This window comes from Phaethon aethereus (genome assembly GCF_964289735.1).
Source record: "Phaethon aethereus genome assembly, chromosome: 3".
In the NCBI taxonomy this organism is placed as follows: Eukaryota; Metazoa; Chordata; class Aves; order Phaethontiformes; family Phaethontidae; genus Phaethon; species Phaethon aethereus.
The window spans coordinates 124,014,659-124,030,773 of record NC_138576.1 but is presented as its reverse complement, the minus strand read 5'-3'; the positions used below and the strand labels follow the sequence as shown (position 1 = coordinate 124,030,773).

The 16,115-nt window shown below is 43.3% G+C and overlaps 1 protein-coding gene across 1 annotated transcript; it reads left to right on the top strand.

The window, feature by feature from the left end:
• Positions 1-728: 728 nt before the first annotated feature.
• LOC309403527 (D-beta-hydroxybutyrate dehydrogenase, mitochondrial-like) lies at positions 729-15,831 on the top strand (the record flags this gene model as incomplete). The annotated part of the gene is made up of 4 exons (XM_081997687.1): positions 729-1,287; positions 9,612-9,764; positions 12,544-12,674; positions 15,484-15,831. Exons 1-4 carry the CDS (start codon positions 927-929, stop codon positions 15,829-15,831), a joined length of 993 nt encoding a protein of 330 aa, XP_081853813.1. The 5' UTR covers positions 729-926.
• Positions 15,832-16,115: the final 284 nt, after the last annotated feature.

The following is a 16,115-nucleotide window of genomic DNA, read 5'->3' as shown; positions in this document are numbered from 1 at the left end:
TCCTGCTGCTTCCTCTGCTGCTGTGTAGATGTCAAGGAATGACTCTGGCCCCTTTGCATTTTTCACAAGCCAACTTTAAATCACAATTAATAAAGGCACCTGGTTCTTTCAACCATTTCATTTTACTCATAGGCAGCAGATATGACATACTATCCCTTCCAATAGCTGCTTGGAGAGTTTCTCAGATGAAAGAAAGGCAGAGAAAACACTGCCTAATCAAATTTCTCCTGTTATCTTAGCTCTCAGGGACTTTTGTTCAGCAATGTATAACTGTCATTTTAGCCTACAAGAAACAGACATTTTCCTCCACCACGGAGTATCTATAGGCACCCTTAATCTAACACCGGACACAGACCCAGGCCATAAAAAACCTACATCAATTTAATACTAACATATAACAACTATAACTTAATAACGCAGCTATATTAGACATCCCCATCTCACGGATCTAGAAATACTCATGATGCTTTCATTTCGTGCTCTGCGGCCAGTCTGTAGCGATCGGACTGTGCGAAACCCAGTTAAGGGGAGAGCTAGAACTGTTCGTGCTAACCTCAGCACTGGATTTCGGCACAGCCCAGCTCCCTTTTGACCGCGGCCGTCCCGCAGACAGCCATCGCACGATGCTTAATTCTTTGCGACACAAGCCGCGAGAAGCACGGGGGTCGCCCCCTCCCCGGTGGGAGAGACTCCTACCAAGCCTGAGGCTTCACCGGGATGCCGGCCCTCCTCCCCACCGACGCTCGGAGGGGCCGGGGACCGGCCCGGCCAGAGCACGGCCCCAGGCTCGCCGCGAGCTAGCGGGGCGAGGGCGGTGCCTGCGGGCCGCCGCTGCCCGGGGGAGGGGACGGGATGGCGAGCGCGCGGGCAGGGCGCTGCCCGCGGCCGCCGTCCCGCCCACACGGCGCGGCGGCGGCGCGGGCAGCATGTGGGCCGCGGCACCTCTCCTCCTGCCGCTGCTGCTGCCGCTGCTGCCGCTGCTGCTGCTGCCGCCGCTGATGGCGCGGCGGTGGCGGCGCTGGGCGGCGCCGCTGGAGCCGGCCGGCCGGGCCGTGCTCATCACCGGCTGCGACAGCGGCTTCGGGCACCTGCTGGCGCTCCGCCTCCACCGCCTCGGCTTCACAGTCTTCGCCGGCTGCCTCTGCCCCGGCGGCGAGGGGGCACGGCGGCTGCAGCGGGAGGCCGCCGCCGGCGCCGGCCGCCTGCGCGTCCTGCGGCTCGATGTCACCTGCGCCCGCGACGTGCTGGCCGCCAAGGAGCTGGTGCTCAGCCACCTGCCCGAGCGAGGTGAGGCGAGGCGGGGCGAGCGGGGCGGCCGCTGCGACCGGCGGCGGCCGCGGGGGGAGACGGCGAAGGCGGGACCGGCGGAGATGGAGCTGCGAAAACGGCCCCTCGGTTCGCCCGGGGCGGCTGCCGCCAGGGAGCTGCCCGAGAGGGTCAGCTCGCCACTCCCGGCGTGTGTCCAGGGAGCGCTGTCACTAATGGGGCTTAACTGCAATTCGCGCTATCGGTGACAACAACAATGTTCGATATGAAAAACGCGTGGGCGCTCAGCTCAGCGGTACGCGAAGTGAGGCCTATCCAAAGATACCGAGAGTGGAGAGTGGGTGCGCGCTTCAGTACACCGCGGGTGAGTTTCACCCTTCTACCAGAAGAGGAAATCCCCGAGTGGGGGTTCTCTGGGATACCTCTCCACGTACCCGACGGGAGGAAACGGCAGGGAAAGCGGAGACAAACGCACGCATAGGAGGCGGTGGGAAGGTGATGGATTTCTGGGCACGGCTTGTAAAAGGGAGAATAAGTAAAGGAAATGCAGAGGAGGCAGCTGCCATGCCACACCAACCCGGCTGCTTCTCGGTACAGCTTGAGGTTTGTCAAGCCAGTCCCTGGAAGGGTTACTTGAAAGGAAATCTGTGAATTATACACCCTACGGGGAGCATACACCCAGGGGAATGTATAGATTTTAGCTTGCAGAATAATTGTGGACAACCCAAATCCTGGGTTATCCCCTCAGAACAGGTGACAGGGCACAGGTAGTAGGACCACAGTTACCTCTTTTCCTACTCAGGCTGCAGGGTGAGAGTTTACCCAGTGTAGTACTGGGGATACACTCGGTGCAGAGCAGGCTTACTCAGGCTCAGAAGTAAGGTTCACTCAGAGTTACAAACAGTTCCTGCGCGCACAGGGAATATAAGCAGAGAATAAAGCATGCGGAAACATAACGAAAGGCAAGGCCTCTGCCTTCCTGGTTCATTAGCACTTTGGGAAAGGGATGAAACGATAAGTGACGTAAGAAAAAGCCTAGATGCTGTTCATTAAGTACGTGTATTTATGGTTAACCTTGACTTTATCGGATTAAGAGACAGAGCCTGCCCCGCTCAGGCTCTTTCCCAAGCTGCAGAGACAATGCAGATGACTCACAAAAGCCCTTACAGAACCTTCAGGACTAGGTCACCTGAAACTCTGGCTACAGATAATTTATCCTGTAATTCTGGCAGTTTATGCAATGGTCATTTTCATGCTGTCATGTAGACTCTTGAGGCCACAGTTCAGCCCTAACTTGCTGGTTGTCCTTGCTTCTCAGAGATGTGCGGACATGCCTTCAGATCAAGGGAAATCATGCTAGAGATGTCAGGGCTTGCTGGAGGGGCCAGGAAAGACACTTCAGCACTGGTGTTGAAGATCAGCATGCACGCAGTGCATGCACAGACAGTCGTTTTCCTGGGCATGCACAGCCAGAGCACACATGTTATGAAACCTTTTCCTATTGTTGGTCAGCTCTTCTGCTGCAGAATTTTGAGGGTATGCTGCAAGCCAGAAAAGAAAATGTCATTTTCTAGATCCAGATAGCACATATGCCATTTGGGAAAACACCCAATTATCAAGTAATCTTCCTCCTAAGTTTATTAAATAAAAAGGAGCTAAGGAGTTATTTTAATGTCTAATGTTAATAGGGTAAATGCCACAAGTTTTCTTCATAATTTATAAAAAACAGGGGCTTAAATATTTTTATGTCAGATGTAAAGAAACTGTGAGGATACTCTACTTATGTAGAATCTTTAAGCAAAAGACTTCAGTAAGTGTTCCTTCTTGGCACCTCTGAAAATAGATGTGTGGTTTTCTTTGGTATTTTAACTTTATAAAAACAGTTTCAGTTTCACAATTCAACTGAAGGTTAGCTCTCATATTAACCAATTTATTTGTTAAAGATAGGAATTGTAATTTTTTTTACATTTGGGTCAAAGATTTTTTAAATAAAATTCTTTTTTATTAGGAAAGAGAATTCTGAACCATATATAATTGCATTATATTCTGAAAGTACCTAGAAGACGAGAAGAGTATGTGACTGCACAGAACATTTTATCTGCTACCCAAAGGCTGGGCAGTGGAGCATGTGCCTTGATGTCCCTCCGGTTAAGGAACTCTCCATAGCAAGACCTTAGGACATTTTCCCTAGTGGATCAGACACAGCAGCATCCAGGGCCTACAGCAGAGGACTAACCAAACTGAAAATGAAGTACATGTCGGACACTAAGGAAAAGAAAAGAGCAGGTAGTGAGTCCAGTAGACTGTTTTAAATAAGCATTAGACAGGTAAAAAGTCTGCTTTTGGTCTTTTCACAAACAATTCAAACTGATGTAGCAATCCAGTGGGTTGTGCTGAAGGCTATAGTAGATCATAGGTTATCTTACTTAAAAGCTGTGAAAACATCCACCTTTAGTTACTGGCGGTGTTCTGGATGTCCTTTTTAGCTTGCGAGTACTGTTGGACAGTTCTGTCTCTGTCTCTCCTTCCTCCTCCCTCAGAACAGGGTAATTCTCTTCAGCAACTCCCAGTAGAAACTTGAGAAGAGGCATCTATCTCCAGGAATCACGAGGTGTTTGCGTAGGGATTGTTCCCTCTCTTTTACCATTTTTACTCTAATGAGTTTCACTCAGGTACCAAAGATTTTAAGTACATCACACCAGTGTGCTGGACTTATAAATTCAGATCACTAAAACACTCCCATACCATTCCAAAAATGGTCAAAAAGAAACCAGTTCAGCAATCTTCAGGTTTAATGGTAAGTATGCAAAGGCTATGCATTCCAAACTAAAACCTCAGATGTACCAAAACAATGAGAAAGCAGTTAAACGACGATAACTTTTTGCATGCTGTGTTTAAATAGCTCAGAGTAAATCCTGGCAGAGATTAAATATTTATTCTTTATGATTACAGTATCATCCTTTCCATGCACTGTGCATCTCAGACAAGTATGACTTTTTGAATGGCGGACACTGGCAGATATGCTGTCTTCCAAGTCATCTTAATCTGACTGATAAGCCAAAATTTTGTCCTTTATTTTAAATCTTTTCTTGTAGTTGATGAAAATACATGTTTTCTTGCATCTATTATGTCTCTATACACTATTTTCCTCCTTTCAAGCTTGCAGAATGCTTGTTTCTGCTTGTATTTCCATAAAGCCTGTTGATCCCAGTCAGCATCACATACTTTTGTTCTAGACCTGATATACGGACAAAATAAGAGAGTGTCTGTCCTGAAGAGTGTCCAGTCTACAACAGAGGGCTCTCCAGACAAGAAGCTGGCAATGAACAGGGGCTTAGAGAGCTCAAATCCCTCCTGAATCTTGTTCTGCAGATTTTTGTTGCTTCAAACCTAGACCCAAGTTGAAGAGGCTGCAGTTCTACACTGTAAAGCCTGTAGTTTTTGCCTAGAGTCCCAGTGAAAAACCTAACCACCTAATTGTGACTGCACTGGATGTGAGAGTCACACTCTCCCACTGACTCAGTTCACTGCATGGAAAGGCATGAAAAGTTGCTGGGTCTGGGGAGAATAAGTCCAAGAAGCCTCACTCAGCAATCGCTGGTGGCAAGGGAAGTCATCCAGGATGGAGGAATACCATGCTCTGGTATTCTCCTGGGCCCAACATAATTTCTGCTTTAAGTAGACTCTTCAGTATAAAATGTACAACTAATTCTCAAGAATAAAGCATAGTACTCCCTACACCTTCTCGTTATGCCGTAACCATGAGATAACTAAACCAAGCTATACGACATCTTTTCTCCCTCTGTTATACAAAAGTAGAAATCCAAACTACTGGTAGCACAGCTAGCTGGACTTTCTGCCACTTCAGAGTTTGTTTCCTTGTAAATATTTGCCCTATTCTAGACTATGAAATTATGTCAGTCTGAAAAGGATGGCAAATCAATTTCCATGGCATGTAGCTCATTCTCTAGAGCTAACTCCCTCCACAAAAATCTGCTGGCTCTGACACCTTCCTTTCTAAATTTGTTTTTATGGCTTGCACATCCATTAACATGACTTTCTAAAATATTTAGAGTCCTTTCTGGCTTAAAAAGAAAAAAAATTTATGGCACTTGCACATTAACACCAACATGAATTAGACAGGGACTTTAGAGCATGTTGATCTGCAACTCTCTTAAGCTCTACAGCAAACATAATTTTTTTTCTGATTTGTTCCTTCTGTTTAAAACAGGAATTTCTCTTCCTTTCCTTGGCTGTTGTGAGTGGGTGACATGTAGCTAGCTGTAAAGGAGAGATATTGGTTTTAGTCCTACTGCCTGCTCCAAGGTTATTAAATACTCTCCTCCACTTAATTAAGATTTCTTATTCACAGAATCCACCCAGTAGGCCCATGGTACCATATTTTAGCCCAGATTTCCTATACAAATAGACTCATCCTTGCAATGGAGACATTTACAGCATAATATTCTGAGGAAAGGAAGGTACGTATCTGAAACTCAGGAGTCTCAGCTGGCCTGTTTACTACGAACATCCTGCATTGCCACAGCCAGATTGGTTTGTTCCCTCTCTTCATTTTTTTAATAGGAATATGGCAAATCATACTGTCCTTCCTTTGGCTAGTTTCCTTTAGTATTGGATGGGAATCTTTCAGGAAAGAGCCTGTCATTTTTTCATGGGCTCAGGTTTAGATGAGAAACTCAAAGATCAGTGATACCAAGAATACATGTTCGAGTTTAGAAAATCTGGCCAAATTCAGATATTGTCTGTGTGTAGGAACCTGGATAGAAATGGCCTGATTTTCAAAAGGTTTTGCAAGCACACAGCTTGAATGACTTGAATAGGAAGAGGACTTTTAAGAGTTTCCAGAAAAACATTGGGCATCTTTTGGGCCTAAATAAGGACTTTGGATATGTGCCTTTTGGTCAACATGTCTTGAAGTAAAAATTATTTGGGAGGTTATGTGAGAGCTAGTGTTGTTCTCCTGAAAGCCTCACTAATCTTAAGTTAGGTTTCCTAAAGTGATTCTTTAGATCCCCTGCTATATCTCTTAATCTTTGTCCTCAGGATCCATTTCCCCAACACAGAAATCAGTGAAAATCTCTTTGACGTCCAGTTCTGCTTTTCAGTTTATTTATTCCCTGCCTGCTGTAGCATAGTCTAACACCCCTCTTCCTAAACTGTGGACTGAATTCTGTTTTGACAGTCTGAGTAATTTTTCCTTTCCAGATCAAATATCAGATGCTTTTTCCTAATGTGTCTGTGCATGGACACTCTGGGGAAATGTGATAGCTCTCTCCTTCAGCTGTTCGATTCTTCCGTGTGCCTTGTCCTTCTAGGTTTCCATCTAAGGACTATATTTCTCATTTATATTTACCTGAGTTGTGTTTGTCTAAGCAAATATACAAAATATTTTGTATGCAGGTTTATAGCATTAATTTTTACCACAAACATTTCAGGAAAGCTGATTCAAGAACCCTGAGTATGTAGCTGGGCAGGTGGTTTCCCAGGAGGTAGGAAATTTTCTGAAAAAGTGTCCTAAAGGAATAATGATCTGTTTGTTATTTGGGTAGAATTTTGTGAATTGATTCAACAGAACAAAGTGTCAGGAAAATCTGTAGGAAAAATCAGAAAATTTCCCATTCAGGAATGCCAAAATGTTCTGAGAAACGATATGTTTCGCTTGAGGGCAAAAAAAATGTTTTGAGCTGATTTTGCTCAGGCAAAATCTCTTCCTATGTTTTATTTAATCTTCCTTTCAAAAAAGTCCATTTCAGTTTAACTCAAGCCAGTTTTTCCCCCTCTTGACTTTTGATTTGGCCACTGCACAGAAAGAAGGAGCCATTACTCTGTGAACTCCGTCTGTTTATACACACAGGCTGGTCTCACCACCAACCACCTGAAGTCTTTGAAGCGTATGAGGGAAAGCTGGCAAAGGGCTGGAGATAAAACTTAAGCTCTGCAAGCTAAATTCTGCATTTCACAGTTTAGAGAAAGAGGAATAAAATCAATTGTCTAAAATTTAATGTCTGTATTTCTGAAACCCTGATGAATTCAGGGGTGTGTGGAGCCAGTGTTCTTGATGTGCTGTGCAGGATGCAGTGGCAGAAGCAAAATGCCTTTTTTTTTAAATTTATTAGAAAAAGTAAAGCTGAGAAGATCAGGGAACAGCTTTTACAGTGATGCCAGGCTTTAGTTTGTGTGGTGTTAGGTTATGTAAAAATAAACCTGAGTACAGAAACCTCCAGCCTTAAGTAGAAACAGATGGGGTGTGCAGCTACTCAGTCCATCTGTAGATCAGATCATGTGCAAGTACAAAAATGTTGATAATTAGCTTTTACAGAGGACTCTCTAATCCATTGATCTTGAAGCATTTTACAAGTAGGTCAGCCCCATGCGGCTAGTTCCATTTTAAGAAGAATAAAAAAAGCCACAGAATGATGGAAAGGCCTGGAACAACAGGGCAATGGCAGGAGGAGGAAGAAAGTCTAGGATGCCCAATTTCAGTGGCCAATTTTTTGGTTCATTTCCTCTCCTCTGTCCGCTAACATTTGGGGCAGTGGAAAAGAAGTAGGAAACTCTAGGAAACACAGGAAACTGCTGCATTACTAGGACAGCAGCCAGTGTGTGTATAAAGTTATAAAAAAAAGGGCCAGTGTCAAGGATTGCCATGTGACAGACTGCTGAATAATGATTTATTCTCTTTGGAGAAGGTTATCTAAGTTCTGTGTGGTAAACTCCTGAATTTGAGTGTTTTGCTTTGCAAATGAGACATTCAGTGAAAGAACTTTGTTTCTTTCTCTGTTTAAACACCAATTTGATTATGTAATACAAGTAGCGTATATACGTTAGGAAAGTTTACAGAGGTCTGTTTTACAAACTAATTCAACACATTTTCTGTTTCAGCTCTAACTATCATTGTGACTGAAATCCTGTATTAGCAGTTCTTGGCAGGGCTCTGGAAGGACCAAGATACCATGAACTCATCGCAGTAGCTTTGTCAGAGAAGATCAAAAAGAAAAGAGTTCAGCCCAAGGGTTTCTGCAGCACCTTCACCAGGGTGACCAAAGGTCCCCTGAGAGTATCTTTGGCACCACCGGTACAGGAGGCTACAGCTGGGTCAGCATCACACACATGCCTCGAACCCTGTGCCCAGAAGAAGAAAGAGAGGCACTGTTACCCACTCTGCCTCACCAGAAACCTAGGCTTGGAGATACTCTAGAAAGCACAACAAAACAATCATTTGACTCAGACACATACAAGAACTCTAAAAAAAAGAATTATCTTTTTTCATAAGAAAAATTGTCAAGGCTGTCAGAGACAAGCTACAAACTTAGCTGTTTCCATGCAAATCAGGCTATCCTATGTACTTTTAGTTACATCGCTGGTCACCCTAGAAATACCCTCAGTCAGGATTTGAGGACAGAAACAGGAATGTTTTAAAAAACACCATGTTACTCACTGCTTTACTGTACTTCTACAGATACGTGCTCTGAAGGCAAGAACAAGTCAGCATGGCTTAATCAGGGTCTAGTCAGCACATCAGCTCCAAACTGCAAGCACTCTACACTTCAACGAAAAAGCATTTACAACAGTTGAGGTTACTAGCACTGCACAGAGGTCACACAAAGTGTTCTGTGGCTCTGGGCTAAAGGGCTTACACTTTCTGTCAGAGAGTTGTGTCAGAATAAGCTTTGCTGACAATTAATTTCCACTTTCAAACACTGGACTCTTTCTGCCTTTCAAGGGGCTGGGCTTCTTAGCGCCAAAACCTATTGTTATATGGGGAATAGAGTTGTCCAAGATTACAACATAAAAACAATACTGTAGCCATGGACCTTACGTGGCTACTTTACCCAATGCTGCACCCATGTACCTGATTCTGTCTGATTTCAGAAGGAATCGAAGCTCAAAAACCAGGAAAAGGAGCCAAGACTTAGGATCCTAAATTAGTCAAGCACTTTGAAAAATATTACCCCTTAGCCTTTAGATTGCTTAATATAATTTTCACAAAGCTGCTCATAGCACACAGTGGGATTAAAGTAATTAAAATGTCACCGCATTGGCAGTAAGATGCAGTCTTCCAAATCATGTTATTCATAAACAACTTAAGACGACTATAAAGTGAGTAATTATTAAATAGCACAGAGACTTATATAGTCCAGATAATGGCCACAATTACATTCCTTCATTAAACAAGACATGCCTGCACTTATAAGTAGAAAAGACAAAAAGATAATACAACTAAAAAGTTGTTTCCAAGGGTTCAAATCACTAGTGTTGTTTCATCGCCTAATGGTGATTGTTTTGCAATGAAAAATGCTTGTTGAGACATTTCTTTTCCATAGGTTTCTGGGGGCTTGTCAACAATGCAGGAATATCAACATTTGGCGAGACAGGGTGGCTGTCTATGGAGAAATACGAAAAATTTGCAGATGTGAATCTCCTTGGGAGCATCAGAACAACCCTGGCATTTCTTCCCCTTCTAAGGAAATACAAGGGTAATGCTAATCCACTGTTATTTAGAGTTGTAGAATAATTAGCTTACTATAATCAGGGTAATGTAGCATCTATAAAAAAAGCCTTAATTATCTGTCATTGAACTGAAATGACAGCCTCCTTCTGTGTGGCCTGAAAAAACAACTTGATCCTGAAAAGAGGGTAAAGTTGTAAGGGGAAAAATACCCTTAAAGATTCTGTCTTTACAATACATAGAAAACATTGTTTACAAATAATTAATTCTCTCAGTGTTTGACTCAAAAAAGAGAGTAAAAATGCTTACAGTAGATCATTAATCCCAGGCAAGACTTTGTAAGCACTGACGATCAGAAAACACAAAGATCCAATAAACTCCTGCTTAACTTTATTATTTAGGCTTTACTATTTTACTGTTTGGCAATTAGGAGAGGAAGGATGACCCTACAGAGGTGAACTAGAGACATCCACCTTCCAGTTCCAGGCCTAGCAAGATCCTCTCTATGACCTTGGGCAGGAAACTTCAAGTATGTGGAAGAGTGCCATACAGAGTTGCATGGGTATTGAATGGGATAAATGCATTTGCATGGACCTCCATACGCATGGGTGTCATCTTCTGAGAAGGAATGGTTCAAACAGCCCTCTACAGTGTTGCAGCATGTCTCAATTGCTTTGCAGTTTGTTCCCTACCTGTATTCGGGAAAGAAAGATACCCTTTTCCTTTCTCCCCCTTTTGCTTAGCATGTCTATTTAAATGGTAATATCTTTAAGGTGAAGATTTGTTCTGTGTGTATACAGCATCAAGCACAGTAAGGGCTAGGTTTCATCTGGAAGCCCCAGATGTCACTGTTACACAAAATGTTGGCAAGAAAAGGCATTCCCTTTTTGGCTACTCTGCTTCCTTCTGCTTGGTTGCCTTTGGTTGATGATATTCTGATGCAAGAAAAGAGAAACCTTTAAAATCCACAAGCTGGATATGTTTTTGTAAATGAATGTGCTATTGCATATACCCAGTGAGTGTGTTATGTGGCCATTGCACAGACAGAAATCACTTTTTTTTCTGTGATATCCTACTTACTGCTAAAACTCTGTGATGCTGATCCACCAGAGGCATTTGTCTGACTTCATGAATTGCAAGGTGCTACTTTGAAGGGAAAGGGACTAATTATGTGTATGATATTAGGCACATGCATAAACTTTTAGAAGATTTCTATCTGCATGGCTGCACATACATAGTACCTTAGCTCAAAGGAGCACTCTGCATCTCACTCCTGGCTGTCAATGCTGCTTTTATTAATTGCCTGCACTCTATTTTCAAGTCCCATCTGTGTAGGAGAGAAGGCCAGGGCACTTCTAGGAAGAATTCTAGCTTTCCTGACTCCTTCCTTGGAGGAACAGCCAGGACAGCTAAAGCTCACGTTTTTGGGGCAGCAAGTAACCTCTCCAAATGAAAAACTTGAATTATGGATATTACAGCATTCTCCTGGGAAGGCTGGGTTTCAATTACCTTAGGCAAAGAGAGCAGTCAAATGACACGTCCCACATCCTGGGTGTATGCCTCAAATCACTTAGCTACTGGATGAAGGAAGCAGAGGTCATCCTACCATCACTACAGTAGCTGTGTCCGGAAGGAAGGGGCTTCCTGCCGTTTTAGCATGAGCAGCTGTTCCAAGAAAAACTTCAAGATTCTTAATACTTGTAAAGGGTGTTATTGCTCTCCAGCCTAGAACTTAAGCATCCTACTCTGAGAGGAGGAACATTTCCCCATAACTTTTCCAGATGGCCAGGCCAGCTGGGGTAGCATCTTGATCAGCAAGCTGGTAGTTGTTCTCCTGTTATTGTATATGAGATTTATTCCAGACGCTGTGTAGGAAGGCAGGGAACCTAATTCAGAATGGCAGATTTCACTGCATTCCCATGATACCCTTTTGATATCCCACAAGCCTATACCATTTGGTCAGATCTGGGGCCCAGAAGTTATTTGCAACGTGACAGCAACAGTAATGCAACTATGTCTCTGTATTGTTAACGACGAGGCCATCTTCTCTCTCACCTCTGGTATTTATATATCCACATTCACACATTTCTATCTCTGTGGTATGACTATGTGATAGAAGTTTACAAGTAAACAATGGAAATGAACCACAGCCCAGTGCCTCAAATCAGAAATCTCTGCTATTTAATGCCTGCCTGCACTTGACAAGAGTTATAAAGGGGAAGAAAGCAGCACAGATCAGGGAAATGACAGCAAGGCAGTGTAAGGCTGCACATATTTTGTCAAGTCACCTTTCTCTGGTGAAGCTTATCACTGTGCAGTCTGATTTTGACTTTATATGCACAGTTGTAAGCCAGGTCTCAGTGCAGAGACCTCATTAGTGCAGCAAAAACAATGGTATCAGTAGTCATATATCCATTTGCGCCTCTCCTCTGCAGTCCTTCTATTACTAGCATAGTATTTTATTACTATTTCTCAGTCTAAAGCTTTTAGGGGACTGCTTTGTCCTTTCATCCTGTCTCAGACTCAGAAGGAATAACCAGCATGTTGGGAATGTGCTGCACTTTGTCTAGTCCAGCATCTGTCACTAGATGGGAGGAAGATTTTTGTGTGAAGTTCTCTGCTTAACAGAGCTGAGTGCACTTCTGTGGTGGGACTGCGCACTTCCACAGCCCAGCTTTGGCATACTATGTAGTAAACCAGCATCATGCTAAATACCACATTACTAGCAGTTCAGAAAACTCAGGTAAATCAATTCTATGTTAAAGACTGAGACTGAAGTTGTGTTATTTGCACTATTTTCTTTCCAGGACGTATTGTTTTCATGTCCAGCATTATTGCCTATTTTACTCTGGGAAATGGCATTTATTCGATGACCAAGGCAGCTATTGAAAAATTTTGTGATGCTCTAAGACTGGAAATGAAGAAGTTTGGTGTCCAGGTAAGTGGTGTAACAAGTAGCTGTTGTGTGAAACTCCCTGCTATTTCTAATGTTGATTTTCATATGAGAAAGAAAGAAGTTTCACTCCTGAAACTTCCTACAGAGCTGAAATACATCTTTTTATGGGGAAAAAAGAAAGCAACTTGCACAAAGAATACCAGATAATGGTGTGGGAATGGAAATTTTGGCCAAGGGAACAAGAACAAGTGTATGGAAAATAATGTCTAAGCTTGTGCAAAGTAAGCTCCATGCATCTAAATGACAAATATAAAGATCAGAGCTGAATCCATGGGTGCAGCTTCCCCTTGGAAAGAGGTAGCTTCTCTATGGCTAATCAGTGAGCTGGAAATCACTGAGAACAGCGGATCTGGCTGATGTTCACAGTTCTGAGAAGCTGTGGGATAGTGCTTCTCCATTTTGTGCCAACACTCAGACTTCCACCCTTTCTCCACATCCTCTACAGCGGAGAAACTTTGTGAGTCAGGCCTGCCTGAGCAGTGCCATGCTCTGTGAAGAGCTCGTAACAGTACCAGGGAACTGAAACTTTCCCTGGGGTGACTGCGAGAGCAAAGAGCCCAGATGCAGTGAGAAGGAAGGCTTGTCACCTACCTGAGGTGTTCTTTCTCTCTCTCCTCACAACATCGGTGATTGAAAGCTCCTTTCTCTTTGTGAGAATAGCTACACTGCAAGAGGCAGTACCATGCAGAGTAATTATGTTTTTATTCTCTTAACCTAAGAGGCTCTAAGAGTGCTCTTAGTGACCTAAGCAACACTGATAGTCATACCTGAAGCTTAGATCACTAAGTAGCTTCGCCAGGCTTTTTCATTGGAGTCACTCCAATTCTGATTCTCAAACACTAAAGTCTTCCAGAGGATTTACACTGGTGTACTTCTTATATACACAGATTTACAGCAGTGATCATAAGCTTTGTGTTGGAAGAAATTACAGCTATGCATCTACTAACTACCCCTCTTGGATAAATATAAAATGCTATAAAATGCAAGTGATTTTACACGTCCTAATACCACACAGCATGATGAGGATTTGAACTGATTAGCTAAGAAAAATCTCAAATGCATGAAAGAGCTTAGTTTAGCAGGTTAGCTACTCTGGTCGTTTTGGGTTTTTTACTGTTCCCCCACCCGCTGAATATCCCCAGCACACAATACAGTAAGCCAGGCTCACAAACATTTCCGGCATATCTATGAGAGTTATTTTTCTCTTTCTTACTGTATGCAAGACACCGGCTGGCATTTGCCTCAGAACCTACCCTGCAAAGAGCTTGCAGAATACATGGTCCCCCTCCCCTGCGCTCCCCTCCACTGCTCTGACACTCCCTTTGCCCTTCCAGGAGAAAGTCGCCCAGACATGGCAAGGAACAGATGGATCTATGGCTCTGTCCCACTGAACTCTGGCCAGGCAAGCCTACAGGAAACAAAATATGTGTCTTCTATTAGAAAGAAGGCTGCAGAAAATCAAGGAAGGGAAAAAAAGTATCATCTCTCAGCAGCTTAGCTAACTCCAAAAAGCTCCAAAACATGAAGTTTTCAAAACTCCTTTGTTTAAAGTAAATGTGGGAATTTTACTATTGGCATTAGTTTGGCTAATACTAAACACTGTTGAAAAGAGCACCCAAAGATAGGGCTCCAGAACATGCCCTGTGACAAACCTACCTGAAGCAGCATAAGATGCCCGCAGCTATGCACACTGTCTCTCTGCCGGAGCTTACCTGCATCCCTTCCTGCTTTCTGCATATAGCGCCTCAACCCCTGCGGTGTGCAGCGCACCGATTGCCGTGCAGGCCAAGAGGCAGGCGCGTGCTGGTACAGACACACGGGTGGTAGCTTCGGGTAGATGGGCTGAGGGCATGAAGGTTGTAAATTACTGCAGACTCTGCAGAGAATGCCTGTCAGATCCCCAAGTCTCTTAACACAGCTCAGCACTGTTTTTCCTCACCTTGCATTGTAGCCTTTAGAAATCATGTCAGTTAAATGCCACGGAGTTTTTAACGTTGCGTATCCACAAATAGTTTTAATGAGCCCGCAGCTAACTGAGGAAAAGCATGCATACTGTAAGTGCTAAGCCTGCTCTGAAATGCCTCAGAAGCCTCAGAAGTTAGCAGAACAGTAGCAACAACACATGCAAAGAAAACAGGCAGAGCAGCAAAGGATTTCTGAGCTTTCAATTTAAATCTACACACACAGAAATCTACAGAAATTTGCTGATGACTTCAGTGACCACTAGACCAGGACCTTTGGTCCCTTTTGTGCTTGGCTGACAACACCTATTTTCCTTTTAATTACACTTACTTGGGCAAAACGGCAATTCTTTCCCCAGGACCTTCTAATTTTCTTTGACGCTTCCTCTTGCCCCCAAACAGGGGCAGAATATTACCTATTGCAAGATTTGCCACTGAGTGAAAAATCTAAAGTATTCCACTTTGGAGACATCAAAGTCATACTGAAATGCTTTGTGTCAGTATTGTCAAAACGTTTATACCATTAAGCATTCTCTAAAAATCAAAGATGCACTATTGCATTCTGTGAAGGTATGCTGAGTAGTCAAAACAAGAACATTAACATCAGAGCGAAATGAGGAAGTCAGAATAAAGCACATCTGCAATCTTAAATGTTTCACAGGAATATACTCAATTTCAGTTAAGTTTTCAAGGTTAAAGTTTCAACAAAGCAGCATTTTCTGGAAGAAATCTGTCTGCAGAAAGCTTTTGATCTGTTTTACTGACTGCAGTATTTAATTGAATTCAGAATGACTGATTGCATCTTGATAAGTTTTACATCTTGCTTTTAGGTATGTATTATTCAGCCAGGAAATTATGCACGCTCTACAAAAATTCAGCCACCAGTCAGTGCCGAAGAGATTTGGAATGAACTCAGTGAAGAGGAAAAGGCAGTTTACAATAAGGAGTATGTTCAAGAGCGAGCAAACTTTTTCAACAGCATTCTCAGCGAAGGAAGCACTAACGGCAATGAGGTTGTAGATGCTATGGTAGATGCTTTAACATCTCCTGCACCCAAGGCACGTTACATGGTAGCGAAGCTAAAGGAAAAAGCATTGGTGTTTGTGTGTGCTTTATTCCCAACTGTTGTGATGGATTCTGTTTTGTCTTACGCTCTAAGTAAAGTAAAACTTGCATAGCCCATGTTGGTACTGTTCAGTAAGGCAGGTGGGGCAGTTTTTTAAAATGTGAAAGCCAGGGCTGAATCTAATGCCCCCAGAAATCAGTATAATGACACCAATTAGCTGACACAAACTTTAGAGGGTCTCCCTGGTCAGAACTGTCCATTTTTCATACGGAAGAACATCCAGGACCCCAGGTAAAATTAATACATTTTTTTAGGTAACTTTATTTCTGCTATGTCAAAAAAAAATACAGCCACTTATGCTCTTTAGGTATTGCCTAGAAAATTTAATGCAGCTTT